Raw genomic sequence first — 27750 nt, 5'->3', positions numbered from 1 at the left:
GTACATTACAAAACATGAATGATTCTTCTTCTTTTCTTCTTTACGATGATACAAAAATCATGAAATTTTATTGATATTTATAGCAGCAATGGTCCGCACCAAGCTCATTAAATATGCAGAACTTATAGTCACGAATATCACTCGGATGAAAGAAGCTACATTTTTATATTGCATTTTTGCGTCCTGTTGAACTATTAGAAAGTCCTTTTATCGTGAAAGTTATTAAATGGCGCCTTTCGATTGTGGAGTTCAAGTGACATGTAAAAATCATAATATTGTTGACTTTGATTTGGATTACTTGATTTATAAAATGAATTAAAATTATCACATTGAATCAAACACAATGAGTGACATCATAAATTTTGATTTCATTTTATCATCAGTTCAAATTGAAAAAAAAATAACAATTTCATTCAAGTGTCTTGCCTATCCAAGAGAGGAAAAAAAAGAAAAATTCTGCAAACATTTCTTCTTCCAAGCAAAGAATCTTGTTTTCAGAACACTTCACTTTTATACTTTTATAAAATGATGACACAAACACACACCCACACACGCAAATCATTCTGGGATGAACAGACTTACAACAACAATGCAAACATGGAACATACACTTATTGTAACAAAGTTATATCGTAAAATAAATCTCTGTGTGGAATCGATTCTTACATTATTGAATACGGAAGATATCATTTCATAAATTAACCGCAAAGTTGTTGACAATGATGATATTTGCTATCATGAATGTGCAATGATGTTTTTCCTAAATAGATTATCTGTATTTTACTCAGATCTACACAAAGAACTCGAGGGTTTTAATCATATCACAGTGGGCGTTCCTATAATATATCATTACCCAATAATGAACTTTGACCAGGCTAATACTGATACCATTTCATTCATTGCTATTTATTTTGCTCACGACATACACTCTATAGTGGGGGTTATAACTGTTATGATCGTCGTAACCTTTTCAAGTCGGTAAATATATCAGCTGTATCCTCCTTTGAGTAAATAGCTTTATGAGAGTGGGCTACTGGTTGCTACGTAAGGGTGAATCGATAGTAGTAGGCAGTGATCGTTGAATGATATCGGACAGCAACTGTCTGCTACTGTGAAACGCACGGAGCAGATTTTAGTTGCGAAGGCGTTGCGCCAGGGTAGGCTTTAAGGGCAGTTGCAGAAGACACGGGAACGGATCATTGTTGACTCGAATTCGGTTGGATACATCGCCTGCTGCGTTTATTGTCGTTTTGAAAGCAAAAGAAAGGCGACAACATGGATGAACCGGAGTCGAAAAGTGGATATTTCATCCGTAAGAGTCAAATGGTGGCTGCCGTTGTTTTGGCAGCATGTCTTTGCCTCATGGTCGGGTTGATGTGCGGTCTTTTGCCCCAGGCTGAGATCTGCGAGGCGCCTCCGGTCGAAGGGGTGGTCGATGATGCGGAGATCGCTGGTGACGTACCCAAACACGATGCCGGACCCGGCGTGACCAATGATGAAGAGTGGCACGAATTACGACTACCGACCTCCGTCAAGCCAACTCACTATCATCTACTACTTCATCCTAATCTGACCACGAATTACTTCACCGGTGAAGTCACGATCGATGTAAGTCTTTATCTAAATATTTTATTCAGCAGATTATTAATTTTGCCACTCTCTACCCAGGTGAATTATTCCCAAACTAATTTACGTTATAATCAAGCGATATTGGATATTTTCATTTTTGTATTGGCAATGCTTACTGAGTTATCTAATAGGTATATTGCTGATATATAGTTGTAGCTTGGTAGCCCTATATACGTGCTTTGTGTACGCCATAATTATTAGGTAAGCTTTCATTAATGGATTTGAATGCCCTTTCAACGATAAATTGCGATTAAATAACAAAAAAACTTTGTCATTTTGGTAAGGGCCCAACGGCCAATCAAAATCACGATTTGCAAGATACTAGTAGTTATAAAATGTATAAAATGTTACCATAATCATATTTTCTTAATGAAACAGCCCCTGGTAGCTTCTTTACGCGTAGACACGTGAGGATGGGGGGGGGGGGTAAAGTTCCATTACAGTTGTACCTTTTTCGTGGTGGTAGCTACTGTGTTCATAAATAGGGTATTAAGAGTAGATCAATATATCAATATATATATGTATATTATGTAAACATACACATTAAACGCATGAGCGAAAGATTACCTTATACACTGCGTATGCAAAAAATCATCAGATCCTTGCTTATTGACTGGCCCCAGAGGAAATTCTGAGAGGAAATTTAATAATTAACCGCCATCCCTTCCACAAGTAGCAAATCAACCCAAATTTAATTGTTTGATAACTAGTGAATTAACACATAGTCGCGGACAGCTTCGACTTATACTGTGTGTACCATTAAGAAGAGGCAAGAGTTGACCCCACCCCCATAAAAAAGGATAAAGAGAACATGGAAGAATGTTTTCTAGTATAGTTTTTGCGCTATTTTTCCGGGGGGGGGCAGTCAAATATATTGCTGTACACACGCGTGACCAAACAAAATCGCGTTTAAAGGGTTTTTTTTTCAGTTTTGGACGCGGTCCGTGCGTGGACTCGTTAAGGGTATCAAAAACACAAATTTTCAAGAAAAAGGGTGGTTTTGAAAGACTGGTCAATGGTCAATCGCGGGGTCAAACGTATTTAGGGTATGTTTTTTTTATCCCAAAAGCTTTTTTTTAAAGACTAGTCAAACGTGTTTAGGGGATGTTTTTTCCCCAAGCTTTTTCCCCGAGGTCATATTTTGGCGACAGCTTGTTTAGGGGCCAAAATGTGTAAATAAAGCCCGCGAAAAACTTGTTTAGGGGGTTATTTTGCACACAGAGAAAAACTCGTTTAGGGGGTGTTTGGAAATTACTTGGTCACGCGTGTGTACAGCAAGCAATATATTTGACTGCCCCCCCCCCCCCCGGGAATATTTTTGGGGAAATGGAGAGCCCATTCCGTCGCCAGTTGTTTATAACAGTGTTACAGTCACACCAGCGATACTGACTCTAAATCGATCAATTGCATGTCATTGACAACAACGTAATAGCTTTGATCGGTCTCGAGTGGGATTTTCCCCAGTGGCATTTGGTGGAAACAGTTGTATAGATTTGTATCTGAAAGGTAAACCAAGAAAAAATAGACGGAAAGGGCACCCCAACTTCAATTATAGGTTTCCTCGTACAAAATGATTTTTATCACTTTTAATTTTCGTTTTCGTGGAGCTTAGTTTTTATCAAAATCTGGATTGACTGAACTCAAAAAGTGCATTTTGATGTATGTGCCAGGTCATTTTGTTTCAAGGTCGGCTTGAGCAGAAAGGCAAAACCTCTTGGTCATAATCTTCTAAATGTGTTTCAGTATATCGCCTCATATTAGTTCTTATTATTTTATAAAATACAGCGATGAATAATAGATATGTAGGTTGGTAGATGGATGGATAGATAGCTAACTAGATAGCGACAGATAGACAGGGGGAGGGGGTCTACAAGTAGGGAAGCGAGGCAGAGTTAGCAAAAAGGAGAATTAGTCATGACAAAACTGTCCCATCTAATTAAAATCTCACCATAACAGTTTGTTTCGATAGAAAAAAAAGTCGTGAGTACATGAATATCATGAAATTAAATATTGTCCCTCGGTAGATAGACAGATAGATAGATAGATGGATGGATGGATAGATAGATGGATAGATAGATAAATAGATAAAAGTTAGTTAGTTAGTAAGATGAATAGATAGATACATGTAGATAGATATATATATAGATAGATAGATAGATAGATAGATAGATAGATAGATAGATAGATAGATAGATAGATAGATAGATAGATAGATAGATTGATAATTAGTTAGTAAGTTAGTTAGTTAGTTAGTTAGTTAGATGAATAGATAGATACATGTAGATAGATAGATAGATAGATAGATAGATAGATAGATAGATAGATAGATAGATAGATAGATAGATAGAGGCAGATAGATAGATATAGATAGATAGATAGTTAGTTAGTAAGTTAGTTAGTTAGATGACTATATTGATGCATGTAGATAGATATATATATAGATAGAAAGGTTGACGTATATGTTGGAAGACAGGAAGGTAGGATGGGAGAAATGTAGGGTGATAGATACACATAAAAATTGAAGATAGATAGATACGTAACATAGGTAGGCAGATCATGTGATATAACGATATTTAGATAACGAATCCAAAGATTGTGTCTATATACTCTCTTAATCCAATAAATAAGCGCATAACATCAGATGATAAAACTTCGATCTTCGAATTACTCATTATCCTAAAATGAAAACGCCTAAATTTGCATAATCTAACCCCCTGTTGTTAATAAGTACACTCGAAATTACATTCAATTTTGACAATGGTATTAAACTTAATATCAAAGATAAATGTTAATGAATGAAAATTTTCCCCTAGAAATCAGAGAAAAGCCCATTTAGGCTAGGCCGGCGGGGGGGGGGGGGATAGTGTGCAACCACATCTTACTTATTCCCGACCGAGATTTTCCACTCCTGTTATTTTTTATATTGATAAAATGGAATAATGATTAAACTCCTACTAATTCAACCCTTAAATTTGACTGAATATTAATGCAGTTCAAATCAGGTTAGTACTCTGTGAATCCTAGTATATACCTTTTCAGGCTAATTCACCCCGTCCGACCCAATATATACCAATAAATTACGAGAACTTGTTCAGGATTTAAAATAACCCAAATGTTATGATTTAGTCATAAGACTCCCGCATTCCTATATAAATTATGCTTTTTTTGCTTTATATCAATTATTTTGTCAAAAATATAAAAAAGACCCTTTTAAGTAGTTGGTATTTCCTTTTAGGTATAGTGTTCGAGAATTTTGTTCCCACACTGAAAAGCCTGGCATTTTATGATGGGGCGGGTACGAAAGCCCCCCCCCCCCCCCCCATGCATTATAGGATTATCAGTTCAGTGATCCAGGGGTGCGTGGCTTATTTATGAATCACGGCGATGAAAAATGGGAAAATATCCAGAAACATATACACAAAATACTCTGAAACAGGATGTTTAGTAATCTGTAGAGAACAAATTATAAACACATTTCTCGCGACCTACATCGTGTATATACGGAAAGTATATCATCATGATTATACAACTAGTAAACATGAAGGTTTTTTTTTCATTCATCATTGTTTCTTTCTTTCACTTTATAAAACAGAATAAAAATATGTAAATGCAGATATTGTAAATGGAAATGTCAACAAATTATGAATACATGGAAATAAATACGTATTGATCACTCTATTCAGCATGTTCAGAACTAATGATATTATGGCTTTGAAGTATATGTTTCAATTGCGAAACAGAAGTTGTAATATTTACGTCTATTAATCACCTAGTGTATTTCAAAGAAAACATTCTGCTGCTCTTCTTAATATTTAAATTTGCGAATACGTCCTCACAAAGTTCGTTTGAAATTCACCTTTAAATTTCCACAACAAAAGGAAATTATGGTAATCATGACAAAAATATTTGAGGCTATCTCTCCATATCGTGGAATGTTAGACCGGTTTGACTTGGAGGAATATATATAATGCATATGAATATATATTTGTGTCTCCAAGCAGTTTAATCTCCTGCAGTGTACATTATCATATGATACGAGGAGGTCAGAACGAGAGAGTTCAAAAGGCAGATTTTAGAGTCCTTTAGGGAAAAACTGTCATTTCATATTAACTTTTAAGAAATATTTCTGTATTCGCAAGAGATCATCGGCGTTGTGAAAATATAATCTTATTTGTATTGTTTGGATAAACTTTGTTTCTTTTTTCATTTAGCATTTCATTTGAATGGTGAAACTAAATTTGTTTTTATTTGATAGTAATTTTTGATAATGTACAATAAATACATTTACCATTCTTCATGTATCATGTTAATGTAAAATGAAATATTTTGTTGATTTCATCTTTATTTTGTCTGTCATTATACCACACCACAGGTATGAATATTCCTTGATGTTATATTCCTCCTGAATGATTTAAATATGTAGAATAATATTACATCATATTGTATAAACTTATTGAATTTATTAAATAATAGCGCGTGACATTAAGACCCCACCCCCTTAAAAACACTTGAACACATTTCGGGTATATTCTTGAAAATTGTATGGACATTTTAACTGGCAGGTGTGTGTGCGCGTGTGTATAGGGGGGGGGGGGGGCAAGATGACTGAATGGTGACATCACTTAAGAAAATAAAGGAAATAGAATATAACATGTAATGGGTTATAGCGTATCAATGACTCGGTACAGTTGAAATATACCGATTTGAGTCACTCAATTCGGATTGGAGCTCATTGAAACCCAATAATCTCTACTCCGAACTGGAAATCATGTGACTTAAATAGCGTAGAATCAGACCAACATATCACTGAAAATTTAATCAAAAATTGGACGAGGAACCACATACGCACTAAGGAACATACGTTCAACTTTGCACCTTAAAATGTGCTGACCTGGAGCCCGTCTTTCAGAGAGTTACGATTGATCTGATCAACCTCAACTATATGGAAATCCATCAATGTATTTTTTCTACAGGAAATTTGTACAATGTTTATTGTAAGCAAAAAGAAGCACACTGAATTTTCAAGAAAACAATGGATGTATGAATATGCATCATGTCTAGAAAATAATTGAACAAATACGCCTTTTAGATGTTGGCGTTGCTGGCTTTCCCTAGTTGTGGTTGATTGGATCAATCTTAAGTCTTTGTAAGACGGGGCGCTGATGCCGCCACACTGGGAGCACCGTTAAGGTCGTGCAACTTTGTATACCTTTCTGTAAAGGTGCAACTTTGCACCTCTCTCTGAAAGGTGCAAATTAACAGCTATAAGATGCAGAATTGCACCCAAAAGGTGCTTATTGTGCGCCTTCATTATAAAGAGAAGTGCAAACTTACTACCTCTCTGCATCTTTCCCGCAAACTTGCACCCCTATTTACCCCTATTTCTTAGCGTGAGAGTAACATGAAAATCAAAACAATTGCATAATTTTTTTAGACATAGACAGTCTATGCTTGTCCATGATGTATATGCAATGAGCCAACTATTTCTCTTTTTTTCCAAATTTCATTTTTAGACAATTATGTTTCATGTAATATAACAAGAACTAAGGAAAATGGAGGGATTACATCATCTGATCAGCCGATCCTATTACATATTCATGACGTTGTACATACAATATTTTCCCCAAATTACTGCAAACATTGAAATCAGATAACTTTATAATCTTTTGTCTCATTTTGCTGACTTTTCAGCGTGAATATCACTCTATTTTATCACGATATCATTATTTTCAGCATCGAGCACACCTTTAAATAACACTTTTTGTGACTTGCTACAACGCGTTGTAGCAAGTCACCTACATGATATATAGTAGTTGAAGGATTTGGGTTTTTATCGCTTCTTGATGGCTCAATTTGCAGCTATCGTTTGGTGATAGGACGTAACACCTTAATAGTAAATATTCATTGTCTCTGGTCGATAAGATAAAAACGCATAAAGTCTTCAGCACTGGCAAGCACGCTGGTGAAAAGCAAATATCCCATAAATTACAACTTTGGGAGGTGAATCGTTAAAGTACGTCTAGAAGCCTCACGATCGGAAAAGATCACGAGGATGCAAATGTTGAATAAAGCTTGTTCAAAATTTTATAAAGTTATTGTCAAAAAAATAGTTCTCAATGCACATCAAAAATCAATTTGGTGTCCACAATCCTATATGTTTCCGAAAATAACTGAGATAAAACTTATTCCAAGTGAAAGAGAGTAAAGAAATGCTATTCAATATGTTGCCAATCATATTGGTGCGATGCGTGGCAAACGTGTGTGCTTTCAGTTTGTAAGAAAATGTTGTTTGGAATTATGCGTAGAATTTCAATGTTATTAAACAAGTTTCTTTACACTAAATTCTGCGATATGGGAATTAATTACACTATTACTTATCAATTATTGTAATTGTTATTATTATTATTATTATCATTATTATTATTATCGTTACCATCATCATCATCATCATCTTCATCGTCGTCATCATCATCATCATCACCATCATTATCATCATCATCATTTTATTTGGCACTTTCTGAAATAGGAAACAAGACAGTATGGACAATTTAAGCATATAATGAAGAGATATTTTTTTATTTTCCCCATAATATAGATTACAGTCACCGCCAATACAATGTACCCTCGCCTCCACATCAAAGCCATGGACATCGCAAATGAAACTGTTAAGATCACAGACATGAATGATAATGAGCAAGCCATAAAGCGGGTCTTTACATACGAGCCAAACGAGTTTTTGATCATGGAAATGGAAACTCCACTCGTACCAGGTAATTTATCGATCTACAAATTAAAAAAAATGTGTCTTAAAAAGTAACGTTTGCACTTTCATAATGATGATGTTGATAATGATGATGATGGCGATTATGATGACGATGATGGTGATGATGATGATGACGATGATGATGGTGATGATGATGATGGTGATGATGATGATGATGATGATGATGATGGTGGTGATGATGATGATAATGACGATGGTGTTGATGGTGGTGGTGATGATGATGATGATGATGATGATGACGATGATGATGATGATGATGAAAGTGGGGGTTGTGATGATGATGATGATGATGATGGTGGTGGTGATACTTGTGGTGAAGATGGTTCTTCTTCTAATAATTATTATCATTATTATTACTAATATCTGCCATGAAATGTAGCTATATATCATTTGTGTGAATGTAAAGAATGTTCACGAATGTTTTTATAATGTTCCTTGTTTTTGTCTCCTCTTTATGTCTCTGTGACCTCCCCATATTTCACCTGTCTCAGGTTTCTCATTCTCCCAAACATTTCTACTTCAACCCTCTGCTCCCTCACTTTTCTCTCTCTTATCCATCGTTTTGTATTCATGAAATATATATATATAGATCTCAATGCAAATCGATTTTCATAGTTATTGATGCCATTTAATACCATTTAAGTCCAAAACTATTTTACTAAACTTTTTGTTATGTTTGTTCATTTACTTTGTATTGGTAAATTGACCCATTCAGCTCTGCTGCTGGTCAATATATGTTCATATACCAATAAATAGATGAATAAATTATCATTATTATTATTTCTTTTATTATTACTATTGTTGTTATTATTACGATTATCGTCATAATCATCATTATCATATTCCAATGTAACATATTGCATAAATATGTTGTTACTCTAATTTTGAATTTTATGAAAGAAGATGTTTGGTCCACAGTCTTACAATTTTCCTTAAAATGTATTAATGGTGTTTAAATTTGCTCGTTCAATAGTTTATTTGTGATCTGACAATTGAACAATAATCGAGCTTTGTTCGTCATTAGACCTATATATATATATATATATATATATATATATATATATATATATATATATATATACATATATATATATATATAAATATATAATAAATATATATATATATATATAAATTTCATTTCATTTATAGGTGACTATCATCTATACATCGAATTCGGTGGATGGTTGAATCAAACGATCGTCGGATTCTACAAGAGTGTGTACGTGGATGCACAGGGCAACGACAGGTAAGTTAACACTAAAACAGAGAAGACAATTTCATTAAGCTGTTTATAAAGTTGCGTTTAACTTTACGATTAACCTATAGACCTGTTGCAAGCCATAAATAATGTTCAAATAATTGTCATTCAATTTAGATAAAGTTTAAAGGTGCAAATATTTCATTAACAAGCATCATAGCGTCAAAATATGTATTGTTATTTTTTCTTATATATTTTTTGTTCAAGTGAATTTCATGACATTTTTTTTCGACTGTTATCTTGGTATTTTATAATTTAGTTGCTTGTTAAGTCATAGTTTTTCAAACAGTTTCATATAAATCACCCTTTTTCATGGACTTAAGATCGATTGTACCTGTGACAAGAATTCAGGGGTGGATAAAAAAAAATTCTAAGGGGGGTGGGGGGTGATCAGTTGATTTGACCGATCGACGATGAGCTGCGGCGTACTGTGCCCTACGTACCCCATCCCCCGGTACAATACAATACGGAGTTTTCGCAACCGCAACAACGGCAACATTCCCCACTGTTCGCTGTGCAACGCAGACGGACTTTACGACGGTATATACATTTTGGAAGAGACTTTTGGGCCCGTCGCAAAACGCTGTACTGCAATGCAAGTTGTGTGACATGAGATTTTTTTTTTACTTTTCGCATCCGCAACGGAAACATTCGATCTGCGTTTCGTGTGCAAAATCCTGGTTGCTACTATGGTAACAGCGATATGGTATCCGATTTAGGACGAGCTTCCAGAGCCACATTTGGTTCCTCCCAGAGCTCGAGGGGCCGCCCGGGGTGGCCACTTCCATTGAAGAGTGGATACCAGGCGCGACCACGTGTAAAGGGGGATTTCCTTTTCAAGAGTGGGCACGTTACGTATATGTAACATTATAAGGGTGTCATATATATATTTCGAAAGCTACGTATTTTCTGTCAAATTTCCAATACTTGTTAAGTTATGCATTTTCATAATCTGGAAAAGACTTCCCTTGTCTGGGTGCTTTTCGAAACCCAATGGTCGCGTCTGGTATCCACTCGTCAATGGAAGTGGTCCCCCTGGGAACTTGAATTTAGAAAAAAATAATGCTAGGAAATTACACGGAGGTGGTGATGATTATCAGATTCTATTTTTTTTTTCAAAACCTAAATCCATTAATGACCTTTATTTTCTTTTTTTTTAATGAAATTTTGTTTTAATGGACAAATAGATAATTTATTTTTTGGGCATAGATTCCATGTTACATGTAAGGGTGCAATAACGTAAAAACTAGAGGCGCGCTGATTGACGGTTGCTTCCATATTGCAGAGGAGCTCTCGAGCTTTACGACGACGATCACGTGACTCTCGATGGTTGTAAACATCGTCCCAAATCGGAGATGTCGCTGTCACCGTAGTAGCAACTAAGCACACGAACCACAGATCTAGTGTCCCCGCTGTGGTTGCGAAAGTCAAAATTTGCTCATGTCATACAACTTGCGTTGCAGGACAGTTTTTACGACGGGGCTAAACGTCTCTTCCAAAATCAACTAGCGTCGTACAAGTCCGTTTACGTCGTTGAGCGAAAAGTGCCTATTACCATGTGTACGGTGACTTCATAACGAATATTTTGTTTAGATATGTTTTTTAATCTTTGTTTTTATTCGTATTTATGTAAACATCTCAATATGTTCTTGAAGTTAAATCAGTACCCATTTTATCTTTAAAAAAAATTGATTGAAATTCTCAATATATTAGTGACTAGCCTAATGTTTATGATTACGTTATTTTTATCATTTCAATTATATTTGAGTTAAGTTTATGTAAACAACGCACTACGTATCCTTGAACTTCTTTATACATTATCTTTAAACAAATTTGAATTGAGTAAGCATAAATATGAATAGCTTAATGAATATGATAACGTTATTTCTTTTTCGATTTTATTGTACATATCTCTGTGTTCATGGTATTTATACGTGTTTATCATGGATGTTTATGCAAAACATTGCACTCCTTAATCTGTTGATGGTGTATTTAAGTACACTACAATAATAATAATAGCTGTATTTATAAAGGGCCTTTTGCCTGAGGATACAAAGCGCTGCTATTATTACCCCGGCTTTAGCTCGAGCTACCATCACCGGCGCTTAGTGCACGCAAGGAATCAATCCTGCCGGGTACCTCACCTGGGTCGAGTGCAGCACAGTGCGGATAACTTTCTTGCTGAAGGAAAACACGCCATGGTTAGGATTCGCACCCACCACCCTCTGTTTGAAAGGCGAGAGTCAGAGCCACTAGACCACGACGCGCCCGCTATCTATCTTACAAAGAAATTAAATTGAATTAGACCAGTTCTTAGATTAATGATTATAAACATTTTTTTTATGTATACATGTACATATTATTTCTGTTTTTGTAAACATCACATCTCCGGTCACATCTGTCCTTCTCAATGCAATAGAGCTAATCTAGTCGCAAATCACATCCACGTCCGAGTGATAATAGGAACCAATCACTTTAGAGTGTGCTGTACACCATTATAGACGTTATAAAGACATATAGATAAGGTCCATTATAGGTCGTTCTGGACTGATCTGTGTACCTTTTAAGACATTTTCATTCCAAAAGAGTCCACTCTTAAAAGAAGCAAATCGCACTCCAAAAAGACCGTTCCCTCTATCGTCTCACTACGAGGGGAGTGTGATTTAATAGAAAATAGTTTTGGGTCGCATTTAGAGTATTGAACTTCGATACATTTTGTCTTTGAACAAAATTAAAATGGATTAACTTAAACAGCATGCATTCCATGGCTAAATGCGCACTTTAAGTGAGTCAAATGACTTGATAACCAAGACTTAGATACTGATAATAGTATCTTAAGTATCTATTTGTTTAAATACGCACGCACTAAAATAGTGATTACCTGCAAAGTAGCGAGACCTTTGACCGACACTTCTTAAAAGCACAGCTCACACCGTTTTATTTTTGCTCTGGCATGATTGAATGTTACCTAATTCCATCCCTGAAAATTGACAATAGTTTTTATTTCCCCAAAATACTTAATCTCATCCATGATTATAAATTTGAGGAAAAAAAGACACCTTACAAGGAAAAGAATCGTGCTATGATGGATAGAGGGATTTTTGCCATACGCCCAGCATGCGTATCAGGTTTAATGATATTCATAGCCTTGATTATGTACAAATATATTTGTCAAAAATGAGATGCATGATATTCTGGCATTTTTTGTTTAATTGAGAAAATGGTTAGAATGGTCATTAGATATTTATTGATCCCCGCTCCTCCCTCCGGAAATGCTTGAAAGAATACTGTTAAGGCATGTTGTTTCCTCGAAAATTCTGTAGATAATTTTATAAAGACAAGCATGAATATATGATAAGACTGTTGTCAAAAAAATTGACCTACTATTCAATTTAAAAACGATTATAATATACAATAGCTATTGTATAATTTTATGTCGCATAATTATTGCATAACATAACGAATTCACATTTGAAGCTACCAAACTTAACAACTTCGCTTGAAATTACTATCTGCCGAGTTAACGGTTAAGGACAGTTTAAATAACGTTTCGTTTATGGCTCAATATTTTAATTTACTTTTATTAAAGACCAAATGCCTTTTTATCGCGTTTTTCGTTTATTTTTTAAAAACATATTTGTACAAGGCGAGCGAGCAATCACCTCTCCCTCAAATTACGATTTCACTAACAATAATTCGTATTTTATTTATTCAATGAATTTTATTAAACTTTCGGCCTTCATTTCCATTCTTTTTATTAATCAAAGTAAATAATTTATGATTTGTTTGTTTGGGCGGCAGCAAATTACGTATGTTTTTGTTATCGTGCTTTACATTTCATTTTCCTCTACATAAGTGGAATTTTGTTTTGACAATTTTCTGGAATATAGGTGACATTTGGATGGCCACAGTGTATGAATCGGCCTTGGATGAATAGAAGGCGTTCGTTAATTAAAGATGTACTTGTAAACGTAATCATGGGTGTCGATCGGTGGATGGACGGGGGGGGGGGGGGGCGGATGGGATGGCCTGTATTAATTACCACCCCTCATAGTTCACGGCAGAACATAATAAGAATATCAATGAATCATTTGCAAGTGTGATCTTGATGAAAACAATACTTAATACATTCTTGAAATAAAAGGTTTGGTAAAAATAACCGATACTTTGGTGAACATTTTGTCCGACCAAAAATGTTGGTAAGGATTAAACAAACTAATGATCATTATTGGTTAAAACGTGCCAGGATTTGAGTGTACTGTGACCAACTGTTATGGTCTGACAACTATTCAGCTATTCATTGGTCTTTTAAACAATTCATTTCAAAAGATTGATCAACATTGGTAAATATATATGTTTCCCCGTGTTGAAGACTTTGTTGTATTCAAGCGTCATATAATTTGCACCATTCAAAAGGGGACATAAAACTAGTCTACTTCCAACTTCCTGATAAAACCGAACCGGGAAAGCAATGCCATTAGCTTACAAACACACGTAATAAAGTTTAATGATTGACAACATCTGAACGCATTTTGGAATTAACATGCAGTATCACGAGAATGAGGGACTGAAAATTGTTTAATTCATGTAATTGGTTCCTTTTCATTTCAGTTCAGTTACAATGTTGTATATTACACTAGTTTGAAACAAACAAGCAGTTATAAAATAATGTAACAAAAGGACAATAAACAATACAAAGTAAACTGAAATTAATTTGCAATCCAGCATCAAACAGTACAAACAAAAATCCGTTGGCACGATTACAGGAGGCATGGAAAACGAGGAACCAAAACGGGCAAAGTTTTATAAGCTAAAAAAATGGAAGTAAACACTGAAAGTACTACCCAGACGTGTCAATGCCTTGTGAATGAATAAAAGAAAATAAAGCAAATAGTGGAGACAAGGGTAATATTATAAACAAGGTTAAAAAGGGAGAAAATGAATATTGAGAAGATAAGAAGGACGTAGAGGAAGAGAGAGAGGTGAAAGAGAGAGGGAGAGAGAGAGTTAGTGGGGAGTAGGGAGTATGGGGGAGAGAACTGACTTCTCGCCCATTTTTTCCCGGAAAATTGAATTGCATTTTTTTTTAAAGAAATTAAACTTACTTTGTTCAGGATTGTGAAAAGATAATTATAGTGCGCGATTCCCAATTCATTTCTTTCAAATTTTTTTAAGGGGAGCCTCGTAATCAGTTTAAGAGTTTTTTCTTCTTCAATATTTTCATGCTTAGGCCAGCGCTAGATCTCGCGTGTTCAAAAGTGGGACAGGCACGATACAAAATCAATTTTTGATATCAATATTGCTGAATTGGACGTTTTTATTTTCCATGTCCATGTAGTTGAACTAGTAGTAGGCTAAATTAGAATCGTTGATTGTTATCGATTTGGGAACAAATTTACCTTTCCTGACATAGCCTTGTATAGGAAACTATTTTATGTAAACAGGACTTTGATGAGTCAATAGCGTCCAAGCTCAGAATTTGGACCGTGGAGATATAATCATGATAACCATTCACAGTTGTAAACATATACTAGGATTGGCATGCATATCATACACCAACGAACGTAGAGGGCAGCAAACTTTCGTCGGCGTACACTTTCTCAGATATCATAACAGCAAAGAAATTCAAACTTATAATTGATGACGTAGGAGACTTTTTATGAAATATGTGCGGTAGGCCGTAAATAATAACAACATCAACAATATCATTATTATTGTTGTTATTAATATTATCATTATTATTGTTACTGTTATTATTATTATTATTATTATTATTATTAAGAAGAAGAAGAGCGGGGTTTCGAATTCCGGTGACCCGAGTTAGATTTGGTGCGCTAGTGCCCTTTGGTAAGGCATATAAATCCTCATTATAAGGTCCCTCGCAGAAGACTTTAAGCCGTCGGTCCTCTAGTTGCTTGCTTACAAGCATTCATGCGTTCTTAGCAATTAGGTGAAAAAAAATTCCCACCATTTTACTATAAAGAAGAAGGAAGAGAGGAAGAAGAAGATTGATGATATAATAATAGTAATTTCATGAATAACAATAAACGCCGATTATTTGTCTATTGAATAGCGCCCTTTCATGCGTCCGGCTTTAGCTCCAGCAGCTAAAGGCACACTGTAAAAAATGAAGTGCTATAATATAGCACTTCCAGTGCTTGTATAGTGACTGCACTTGTCTACCAGTGCTGATTTTCTAGTTCAAATTTAATCTAGAAAATCAGTACTCGAAGTGCAGTCACTATAGTATACAAGCACTTTAAGTGCTAAATTACCACTTCATTTTTTTTTACAGTGCACTTGGTACATTTTTCCTCACCTGGGTTAACTGCAGCACAATGTGGATAAAGTTCTTGCAGAAAGAAATTGCACCGTGAGTGGTATTCGAACCCACGGCCCCCGGTTTCAAAGTCACAGCGCCACACGCAATATAAAAACAAGTATTTTGTTTATTATTATTATTGTAATAATTGGATTAGAGTTTGATTTTTGTTTAAGGCCACATTGCTGTATTTGCACCAGAATAATCACTGACAAACTGGTGAACTTTATATATAGGCCTATCTTCTCGATGATCAGTAACAGATAATGCGTAGAAAAAAACATGCGACCTACCAGATCAAACCCACAATGAGTCAGCTAAACTATTAAAGTCTTTAAAAAGCAGATCCCGAGCTCAAAATTATATGTAACTTGGCAGAAATGTTCGAGTTTAGAGCTGGGGAACAGAATCGAAATGGGGGAGGGTGAGAATAGCTTACATGCAAAAGGGGCAAAATCCACTTTTGCTCATTATTTTTCAGAAATTATGATAAATGAAACCTTCAAACGATGCTTGCAATGTCCCTTCTTCTTATTAATTGTGTTAAAATCAATTTCGCGCTTCGCACTCGCGTGATCTGTATATTATTATTATTTTTTAGCTCGTTTGCTTCTTTCGCTCGGAACGTTAACATGTATGGATATCTGCGCGAATATGAGTGATTGTGTACTTGCATATCAGCCCTTTTTTCCTGACGCGTTATACCGGGTAGGCCTATTCACACCAAAAATTGTGTTCCCATGATTTAAAATTATTTTGACCCCCCCCCCATGAAATCTTGGATCGCTCCTGTCTGTCCCTTTGTCATCGCAGTTTGAAAGTCAGAGAATGCTCAGCATATTATGTCCCCCAGCTCCCGTTGCTCTAAACTTGGGATATTCGAACCAATAATTGATATATTTATTAGGGGCCCATCCAGGATTTCTAAGTGGGGTGGGGGCATTTTTTGTTCAGAAAAAATGTCTTCACTCCTGAATGAATTAGGGTGATTTATGGAACGATAAAATTGACAAGCAAAAAAAAATTGATCTTCACTTGCGTATGCACGACCCTTTCCACTATTTTTTCAAATGGCTATCAAGGGGTTCCGCCACTGATTGTGACCAAATTTCTCTATCGTTAATTTCTAGAGCTATTGCCACCAGTAAATTCCAACCGACAGACGCCCGCAGAGCTTTCCCATGTTTCGATGAGCCAGCTTTTAAGGCTAACTACACGACATCGCTGGTTCACCCTGAAGACTACATCGCCCTCTCAAATATGGATGTCAAGGTACGTTTAAAGAAAGAGGGATTTTATTTTATTTTATTTTATTTTATTTATTTTTTTTTTTTGGGGGGGGGGTGAATTTATGATTATTATGATAATTTCCATTAGTATCACTGTATATCCATAATTATGCTGGTCCGTACATGAGTTTCTGTGAAAATCGTTTAGAACGGGATACCATTTCACGAAAGCTGTCAGCACTGACAAGTTATCCTTTTCCGACAGTTACTATAAATTATAGTAAGAGTCAGAGGCGAGTGCCTTTTAGTCAATCCAAACCAATGATTTCACTGACTTAGTCAGTGCTGACAACTTTCATGAAACTTCCAAGTTTCATTGTTCCTTGTTTGTCACGCACGAACGATTCACCTGTCCAATAAAAATGTTAATAATATTTCTTGTATGACATCTCAAATCAAAGAAGAAATTCGCGTTATTTTCAATGTCTAATATTTTCATGATAAAGCAACGGCAGAAAACTGTGTTAGACTCAGTGTAAGACCTGCACCTCCATATCAACTCATCACATGATTGGTATAACAATATTGTCTACGCTATTCATTTTCTTGCTTTGCAGGTGACCGAAAATTATGAAAACGGATTGGAGGTAACGCATTTTAACCCCTCTGTTCCCATGAGTACCTACTTGGCCTGTTTCATCGTGTGTCAATTCGAATACAAGGAAATGAACACTTCGAGCAACATACCGGTGAGTGAATTACGTCCAAAAGGGATTTTTGTACAGGACAGTTGTCAGATTCATGGGGTGTCCCAGGAAACTTGCAATAAATCGATTGGAAGATAATTTTAGGGCCACAAATCAATGGAACATCACCCATTTCAGCGCAACTTTGCCATTGATTGATGGAACGCATGGCAAGATCTTGGATCTCGTCATGTCTTCATCTTGTGGGAGAGATGACCAGATGGCAGGATCTTGGATCCAAGATCTTGCACTATGCGAATAGAAAAAGCCACAGGCCTGCATAATTAATTATAATCTTTAATGTAATTGATATCATTATTACTATTATTGTCATTAGTATTAATATCAATATATTTGATGTCGCTTTCGTCGTCGACGTCATCATCATCGTCATTCTAATGATTGATGCGGAAAAAAAACCTTTCCCCTCTTCTTGACTACATAGTTCCGTGTGTATGCCCCGAAGGACGTCATCGACCAAGTGGACTATTCCTTGATGATCGGTGTCAATATTACAGACTTTTATGAAGAATACTTTGATCTCGGCTACCCACTGCCTAAACTTGGTAAGTCACTTTGACGTATCGTATCTATTGAATCAGGGATCCGTCTTAAAAAGAGTTACGATTGATCCGAGCAACCTCAAATGTATAGTAATCCATAATGTGTCATAATATTTTCTACAAGAAAGTTTTTTAATATCCTTTGAAAAGAAAAACAAGCAAGCACACTGAATTTTCAAGAGAGTAAAGAATGTATGAATATACATCATAATCTAGTAAATATTTTGAACAAAGGTGCATTTCATCTGTTGTCTTTGCTGGCTTTCCATAGTTGTGGTTGATCGGATCAATTGCAACTCTTTGTAAGACGGTGCCCATATAATAGAGCTTAAATATTTTCCACGCACCCAACAGATGAATATTTGTTGTTATGATTATTTAAGTTAATACTAGAAATTAGAACTGTTTGTTGAATTTTTTGTTGTGAATTGCAATTATTATTGAAATCAGAATCTGGAATTTGAAATTGTTATCGTAAATTTGAAACTATTATCTGATTATTTCAAATTTAATATGGTATTGAAATTGTAATTCAAGTTGTTATATTTCTCCTACATCATGTTCATGTGCATTATATGGGTTTTTTATGTTAAAGGTATTGTTTAACTTTGTGAGCAGCCGATTTAAAAAATTCTCAAACCAAGATGAAACATGTGTACAAGTACATGTATTAGAACTAATAAACCCTGAAAACAACCATTACTGAGAATGAAAAGCTAAAACTACAAGGCAAACCCCGATTTTGTAAATAGGCGTCTTACAGACGCCTAAATAGTACACATAAGTGTATGGGATGAAATTAAGATGGTGTTTTCGGTCACTTTATATTTCAATTTTTGAAGCACTAAATAATTATTTTCGAACGCAATATTTTCTGGGCTTCATTTTTGTAACATATCACAGACACAGGTGACAAGTGTGACCTTCTAGCTCAGATTTTTTTAAAGTCAAGCCAATGTTAACCAATCACTTTAATTCAATGGTAATTCAGCCTTCATGACTGCAAAATTTAAAGAATATATCTTAAAGCTCATGAATCTCTTTTCCTTTTATGCCTGCGATTTATATTAATGGGTTTTCAATGTAGTTTGATACATATCCAATATCATGAATGTTATACCGTTTCCAGGTATGAACATATAGTATCTTGTCAATAATTGAAGAAGTATGTACCTGTACTTATATTTAAGATTAAGCGGAAAACATGATTCTGCAAGATATCCTACAGAAAGAAATCACGAAATCGAGAGGTGTTGATGTTTGTTTTTATAACTTCATAACTTGATTGCAGATATTATTTAATGAGTTATCTAATTGAAGATAACAAAAAAATGTATTACATTCAGGATAACAACATGATCAGCATTAATTGTATTACACAGGGTTCCTGATGCGGACACAAAATATGCTATATATATTTTTTTTTAATGACGTTTCATTTATATCTCTTTACGTGATTTTATAATTTCAGCATGCATGAATTTCAGATACAATCACAAAAAGTAATATACATCATAAATCTAAGTTCTGGTTTACGCCCTCTCTAGACATGATAGCGATTCCCGACTTCGTTAGCGGCGCCATGGAACACTGGGGCCTCATCACCTACCGCGAAACAAACCTTCTGTATGATGAGCAAGGATCGTCGGAAGGCAATAAAGAACGAGTGGCTGCCGTGGTAGCTCACGAGCTAGCCCACATGGTATACAACAACAACAACAACAACATTATCCTGTAACATGTCTTTCTTGCATGTTCATAGTCATAAAAAATTTGGTGATGGGGGTTGTCTTTCTTTCGTTTTGCAACGGGTGCCATCATATTCATTTCTTTCTCATGATATCAATACTAACAACAGTGACATTAGTATTAAAGTGGATATCTCATTAGCTCATACACTATTTGACGGCTACCTGATTGCGATCTGTTTGCGACCTGGTTGCGACTCAAATATCTGGGACGTCTTTTATGATACATGCCGAATCTCTAGACGGTTTATTGAAGTTACCGTGGTAAATCGTCAATATCATTTAACCAGGGGGACGTCTGTGCCATTGAGATAAACACTTACCCATGCACCTTTCGTTTCATGTGTGCAGTATTTTGAGTTCTCGAGAATATATACCCTCTTACTAACATTTTTTTATTCTCACCTTCCTAATAGAATGCTGTGTAAACCATCAATTAAAAATATTCTTCTACCATCTGGGCATGACATCAACACTAACTAACCACGGTGACATAAAAGTTCCAAAGGGTATATCTCAAAGGCTAGGAAACTATCCCATAGCGCCCCGTGGGCGAACTGGTGACGACCTATACCGCAATAACCGTGGATTCCGGAGATTTATTTAACAATTTCTGAATTTTACTACCATTCCCATTTATGTAGTGGTGAGTGGAGCCGATGTAGTTCAACGGAAAAACCAATGTACAGAGATTAAAGGTAGTGTTTAACTTTGTGAGCAGCCGATTTAAAAAATTCTCAAACCAAGATGAAACATGTGTACAAGTGCATGTATTAGAACTAAAAAACCCTGAAAACAACCATTATTGAGAATGAAAAGCTAAAACTACAAGGCAAACCCCGATTTTGTAAATAGGTGTCTTATAGACACCTAAATAGTACACATAAGTGTATGGGATGAAATTAAGATGGTGTTTTCGGTCACTTTATATTTCAATTTTTGAAGCACTAAATAATTATTTTCGGACGCAATTTTTTCTGGGCTTCATTTTTGTAACATATCACAGACACAGGTGACAAGTGTGACCTTCTAGCTCAGATTTTTTAAAAGTCAAACCAATGTTAACCAATCACTTTAAAGCCTTTGGTCTAGTTACGACCCAAATATATACGACGTCTTTCCTGAAACGAGCCAAAACTCTTGGCAGTTTCTGGAAGTTAGCGCTGTAAATCATGGATTCCCTTGTAACAAGGGAGACGTCTCCGCCAATGAGATAAACTCTTTAGTACTACATTCACTTTGCATCTCCATGTGTGCCTCGTTTTCAGTTCTCGAGAACACAACCCCTCTTACTAACAATTTTCTTCATTCTCGTCTTTCTGATATAGTGGTGAGTTAATCATCAATAAAATAAAATGAACTACTACCATAAAAAGGGCATAATGCTTCATCAAATACAACAACATTTTCTTGCAACATGACATTCTTGCCTGCTCATAGTCAATATTTGAAGAGCTTGATTCCAAAAGGAATTGAATCCACTTTTGACCAAAATTGATATTTTGATACAAATATATGCATCTTAGACGTGGGAATCAAATGCAATATGTCGCACTTGAAAAAAATTGGAAAGGTTGGTTTTTTTTTATTGCAAATTTGAGTTTCGTTCCAAAAGGAGCTAGATCCAAAACAGTTTTGTTCCAAAAGGAGCTAAATCCACTATGCGGTTATTAAAAATTGGTTATTGTTCCTATTTCAAATAAATGTATGCATTCAACTTTTTAGGTACATGTTGTGGATACAAGTTCACATCATCAGTGCAAATTTTGCTGAAAATAATAGAATGAAACATTTTTAAAGAATATTTTCGGATGAAGCTCCTTTTGGAATTAGATATCGAAAAGCCACCGTCCTTAGAAAATATGACAAAATATCTTATTTTCTTCTTGTAATTTCCAATGGATAAACATAAAAAAAGATGTGAAATGTGCTCTGCTAGCCATATTCATTTGTTTGTGTTCAATTTCCAATATCAAACATATCTAAATTGATAAAAAAATGACATTTTACTAGGGTATTGTTCCAAAAGGAGCTAAATCCATGAAAAATAAAATTTCAAAAATTCTTTAAAAATTGATTATGAATGCTAGATTTTTGAAATCATGATTTAATTAATCTAAGATCGTAGTACTATCATCTATATCAAAATAAAACAGCAGTGGCTAAGGGAAAGTAGTGAATAAAAAAAACATTGATTTACAGAAAAATGACAAAATTTGATTTCGCTCCTTTTGGAACAAAACTCTTCATTTGGTGAAGGGAAACTTCTTTCTTTCGTTTGGCAACGGGTGCCACCATTTTCATTTCTGTCTCATAATATCAACACTAACAACGGTGACATTAGGAATAAAGTAGATATATCACCTGTAGCCCGGTTTCATTTGGTCTACGATCATCGTAGGGTGATCGTAGGAGAATCCTATCTGTTTAATCGTACGGATTCGTGATCGTTGCAGTGTTTTTTTTTTCGTTCAGCGAGGAGCTATAAATACAATTTTTTCACAATTGCAGGATCGTTACTTTTAAATACATCGTAGTAAATTCATACGATCAGCGCAGGGCCATCGAGCAATATACGGTAATCGCACACTTAGCAAAATGACTTGGTATAATAGTTTAATGGTAGCACTAAATACATTGTAGAGCATCGTACGATCAGCGCAGGGACATCGTGCGATCTTCGTGTGCCTCCGTATAATCTTTATTTCACCGTTTACGATGCCCAACAAAATAAGTCCTACGTTGGCCCTGATAACATAAACCAAAAAAATGGTAAGAACCCCCCCCCCCCCGCAAAAAAAAAGCCAGCTACAATGCTACCAAAAATATATAGTAGACTAATCCATCTTACTATGATCGTATATGTTAAGCCCCTTTCACAATTGACGTACGACCACTTGCGACCTTTTGGTCGTGCGACAGGCTGCAACAGGCATCAATCGCCAGTCATCTCATAATATCGCACAGAGGCTTTCACAGTTGCAACAGCTGTCGTACAACAAAAACAACCAGTGAAACCCGTTGCACGAGTAAGTCGCTTATGATCCTATTGTGCTCGTGCGATCACATGCGAGTGTTGCACGAGGGATTGCGAGGGGAACGGTCGCACACAACGGTAGTGCAATGTTGTAAGCCGTTGCGATCGGTCTTGCAACAGTCTTATGGCCCATCATATTATTGCACCCAGTCGCAAGACAGGTCTCTGTACATGTAGGTCGCTAGCACATGTGCAAATGTTGTACGACCTCCAGTCGAGTAAATGTGACTACTTAGTTGTGCAACCTCTCGCACCAGGTCGTGCAACGTTGAACAACACTCCCACGATGATCGCCCGACCGATGGTACGACCCCGGATACGAGCTGATGCGAGTGAATCGGTCGTATTTGATCGCATTCGGATTTTGAACATGTTCAAAGTTCAGATGTGACCAGTCACGACCACCTCGAGTTCGTGCGACCGTCTACAACGACTGCGAGTGCTCGCAAGTCACCAAGAGATCGATCGTGCAACAGCAGGAAAAAACTGTTGCAGGCGGTCGTAAACTGGTCGGATGTCAATTGTGAAAGGGGCTGTACGGTCGCATACATGCGAATGCAACGGTAGTGGAATGTTGTAAGCCGTAATTTCGATCGGTCTTGCAACAGTCTTATATTATCGCAACCAGTCGCAAGACTGGTCTCTGTAGGTATCTAGCGCATGTGCAAGTGTTGTACGACCTCCAGTCGACTAAATGCGACTATACGTAGTTGTGTCACCTCTCGCACCAAGTCGTACAACGTTGAACAACACTCACACGATGATCGCCCGACCGATGGTACGACCTGATGCGAGTAAAGCCCCTTTCACAATTGACGTACGACCATTTGCGATCTTTTGGTCGTGCGACAGGCTGCAACAGGCATCAATCGCTAGTCATCTCATAAGATCGCACAGAGGCTTTCACAGTTGCAACAGCTGTCGTACAACAAAAACAACCAGTAAACCCCGTTGCACGAGTAAGTCGCATATGCTCTTATTGTGCTCGTGCGATCACATGCGAGTGTTGCACGAGGGATTGCGAGTGGAACGGCCGCATACATGCGAATGAAACGGTAGTGCAATGTTGTAAGCCGTTGCGATCGGTCTTGCAACAGTCTTATGGCCCATATTATTATCGCAACCAGTCGCAAGACAGGTCTCTGTACATGTAGGTCGCTTGCACATGTGCAAGTGTTGCACGACCTCCAGTCAAGTAAATGCGACTACTTAGTTGTGCCACCTCTCGCACCAGGTCGTACAACGTTGAACAACACTCGCACGATGATCGCCCGACCGATGATACGACCCCGGGTACGGCCTGATGCGAGTGAATCGATCGTATTTGATCGCGCTCGGATTTTGAACATGTTCAAAGTTCAGATTTGACCAGTCACGACCACATCGAGTTCGTGCGACCGTCTACAACGACTGCGAGTGCTCGCAAGACACCAAGAGATCGATCGTGCAACAACAAGAAAAAACTGTTGCAGGCGGTCGTAAACTGGTCGGACGTCAATTGTGAAAGGGGCTGAACGGTCGCATACATGCGAATGCAACGGTAGTGGAATGTAGTAAGCCGTAATTTCGATCGGTCTTGCAACAGTCTCATATTATCGCACCCAGTCGCAACAATGGTCTCTGTAGGTCTCCAGCACATGTGCAAGTGTTGTACGACCTCCAGTCGACTAAATGCGACTAAACTTGGTTGTGCCACGTCTCGCACCAAGTCGTACAGCGTTGAACAACACTCACACGATGATCGCCCGACCGATGGTACGACCTGTTGCGAGTGAATCAATCGTATTTGATCGCGTTTGGATTTTGAACATGTTCAAAGTTCAGATGCGACCAGTCACGATCACCTCCGACCACCTCGAGTTTGTGCGATCGTCTACAACGACTGCGAGTGCTCGCAAGACACCAAGAAATCGATCGTGCAACAACAAGAAAAAACTGTTGCAGGTGGTCGTAAACAGGTCGTACGTCAATTGTGAAAGGGGCTTAAATCAATCGTATTTGATCGCGTTTGGATTTTGAACATGTTCAAATTCAGATGCGACCAGTCACGACCACCTCAAATTCGTGCGTTCGTCTACAACCACTGCGAGTGCTCGCAAGACACCAAGAGATCGATCGTGCAACAACAAGAAAAAACTGTTGCAGGCGGTCGTAAACAGGTCGTACGTCAATTGTGAAAGGGGCTTTAAAGAGGCATTATTCTTATTTGATTAAAATGCTGTTCTCTAACACAATTCCCGACTACGTAAGCGGAGCAACTGACATAACTGAGCACTGGAGCTTGATCACCTATCGCGAAGTCAATTATGAAAGCATAAAATTAATCAGGTTCCGGATATTTACCGACATCAAAATATGTATAATTTTTTTTTTTTTTTACAGTTTGCGTCTTCGTGTATTTTTAAGGAAAAGTTCACCCTTTGTATATGTATAATAAATATAAGTTCTGCATTATTACGCCCTTTGTAGACATGATAGCGATTCCCGACTTCGTAAATCTAAGTTCTCTTCTCACGCCCTCTGTAGACATGATAGCGATTCCCGACTTCGTAAGCGGTGGGATGGAACACTGGGGTCTTATCACCTATCGTGAAACATATCTCCAAATGTCCAACCTTGTTGGCGAGCTCAGCGCGCCTAATTAGGTAACAGGATCTTTGCAAGCAAAGCGTGACGAAAATTTACAATTTTGTACGGCTATAATATTTTCATGCCAACACGGACAATGTTTATGTTTTTTTTAAAGGATTGTTAATGCTTTATCATTTGCAATGTACATTGTGATCTTGTCAAGTTGTCAAAATTATACGGAGTGGGGCACATCGATACGTTCGCCTCCTAAAATTTTCACGGGGAGGGGTTGGTGATCGCACCTGCCCCCTAGGATCAACGCCTCTGCACCCACGCCCATCGATGTTCGTAGATGTCAATTCCGCAATATTACCGTAAAATTACTGCAACGTTACCGATGCAAGTCCGGAAGGATACTCGCCTCAGAATGCTCCGATTGGCCTATATTTTGAGTTAAAAATAGTGAGAGTTTACATTTAGTTACCATAGTAACAGTCACCTCTGCTCCTCAATCAATTAAAAGTTGATAGCGCCTGCTAAAGGGTGATGTAATTTACATAGCCCATGCGCATCATAGCAACAGAAGCAGTGCCAGTAAAAGAAATAATAAATTGGATTTTGAATAGAATGATACTGAACGTATACTAGTAAGCGCGTATTGTTAAAAACACGGAAAAAAAGAAGAAAGAAAACACGAAAAACAGAGTAGATTTGTGGTATGGTGTCTATGAACAGACTATGTTTGTAACGGTATTACCATGATACTGTTGTATCTGGTCTTGGTTAATATTTCAAATTAGCCGAAATTTTTTTTTTTTTTAAAGGAAAATTTCGACCGGCATATTCATTGATCTACATCATCGAAAAGATTGCCCCCGTGAAATTGCCCACGTTTTGTTGATAACTGACGTTTATGAAATGGATATGGTTACGTGTTATAGCCTCAAAGCGGTGCCAAAGCCACGAAAGGATCATTGCAACCAAATTTTACATCTCGAATCCTTCATTCATATCTTCGAAAGAACATGATACTTTGCCTCATTTGTCATGTTTGATAAAATACTTCGTATCTTACCAAATCCATCAATTTTATTACCAATCTATTAATTTATACCTCAAAAAAGCAAGCCTTTTAATTTCAATCCTCTGGTAAAAAATCCTTTTCATGCATTACTCAGTCTATCAATCTTATTATCATTTTTCATCCTATTTGTGGGTAGTTTCAGATGTTATAATCAGGGGCCACGGATAGCGCCGACAATCAACAGTAAAATAGTGGTCACATGGGAGCGTTTCGGGGATCAAGCGCGTAAAATAATCCTTATCGACTCGTGTGTTAAAATGGCACTGTCAAAAAATTTCATAAAAAAATAAAGTTGAAATTAGAGGGTTGAATGTTTACTACCGGTGAATAGGATATATCAGACATTCCATATCTGAAGACCAGAAAAGGGTACCTTAGCCAGCTCATTTTAAAAATAAATCGGCATTTGTGACGACATCTCCTAACGGTATCAAACTTATCACCCGAGACAAGAAAGTAGGGCCTAACCCTAATTCTTCCGCCAGCCAAAAATAGTTCCTAAGTCATCGATATTTCGTCTCACTTTGGGCAAAGGAAGTTCAGTAGTTGTCCTTCCTATAATCAGTGTTAGATGGTCAATCATATTCATTCACTAATTTTGTCAATCTGCAATATCAACTTAAAAATAATTGGTTGGGTCGAATGAATATCTTTTGCCTTCCTCTTGTAATTTGGCTTTTGGCACCTGTGTGAAACGACTTGTTATACATCCTACAAGTCCTGTTTAATCTGACAGTATCATAAGAACTATGCTTCTCAGCCAATCAAAATCAAAGAACG

The 27750-nt window shown here is 36.7% G+C and overlaps 1 protein-coding gene across 1 annotated transcript in view; it reads left to right on the top strand.

The window, feature by feature from the left end:
- The first annotated feature begins 914 nt into the window (after positions 1-914).
- The window catches only part of LOC129281608 (glutamyl aminopeptidase-like), a 49393-nt gene continuing 22557 nt past the window's right edge, over positions 915-27750 (top strand). The window contains exons 1-7 of the mRNA XM_064113389.1: positions 915-1607; positions 8224-8398; positions 9562-9658; positions 17123-17264; positions 17839-17970; positions 18413-18533; positions 20078-20232. Coding sequence (XP_063969459.1) covers positions 1275-1607; positions 8224-8398; positions 9562-9658; positions 17123-17264; positions 17839-17970; positions 18413-18533; positions 20078-20232 — 1155 coding nt within the window. The 5' untranslated portion in view covers positions 915-1274. The remainder of the gene's footprint in view (positions 1608-8223; positions 8399-9561; positions 9659-17122; positions 17265-17838; positions 17971-18412; positions 18534-20077; positions 20233-27750) is intronic.

Source organism: Lytechinus pictus, chromosome 18 (assembly GCF_037042905.1).
Source record: "Lytechinus pictus isolate F3 Inbred chromosome 18, Lp3.0, whole genome shotgun sequence".
Taxonomy (NCBI): Eukaryota; Metazoa; Echinodermata; class Echinoidea; order Temnopleuroida; family Toxopneustidae; genus Lytechinus; species Lytechinus pictus.
This window is presented reverse-complemented; position numbering and strand designations above follow the sequence as displayed.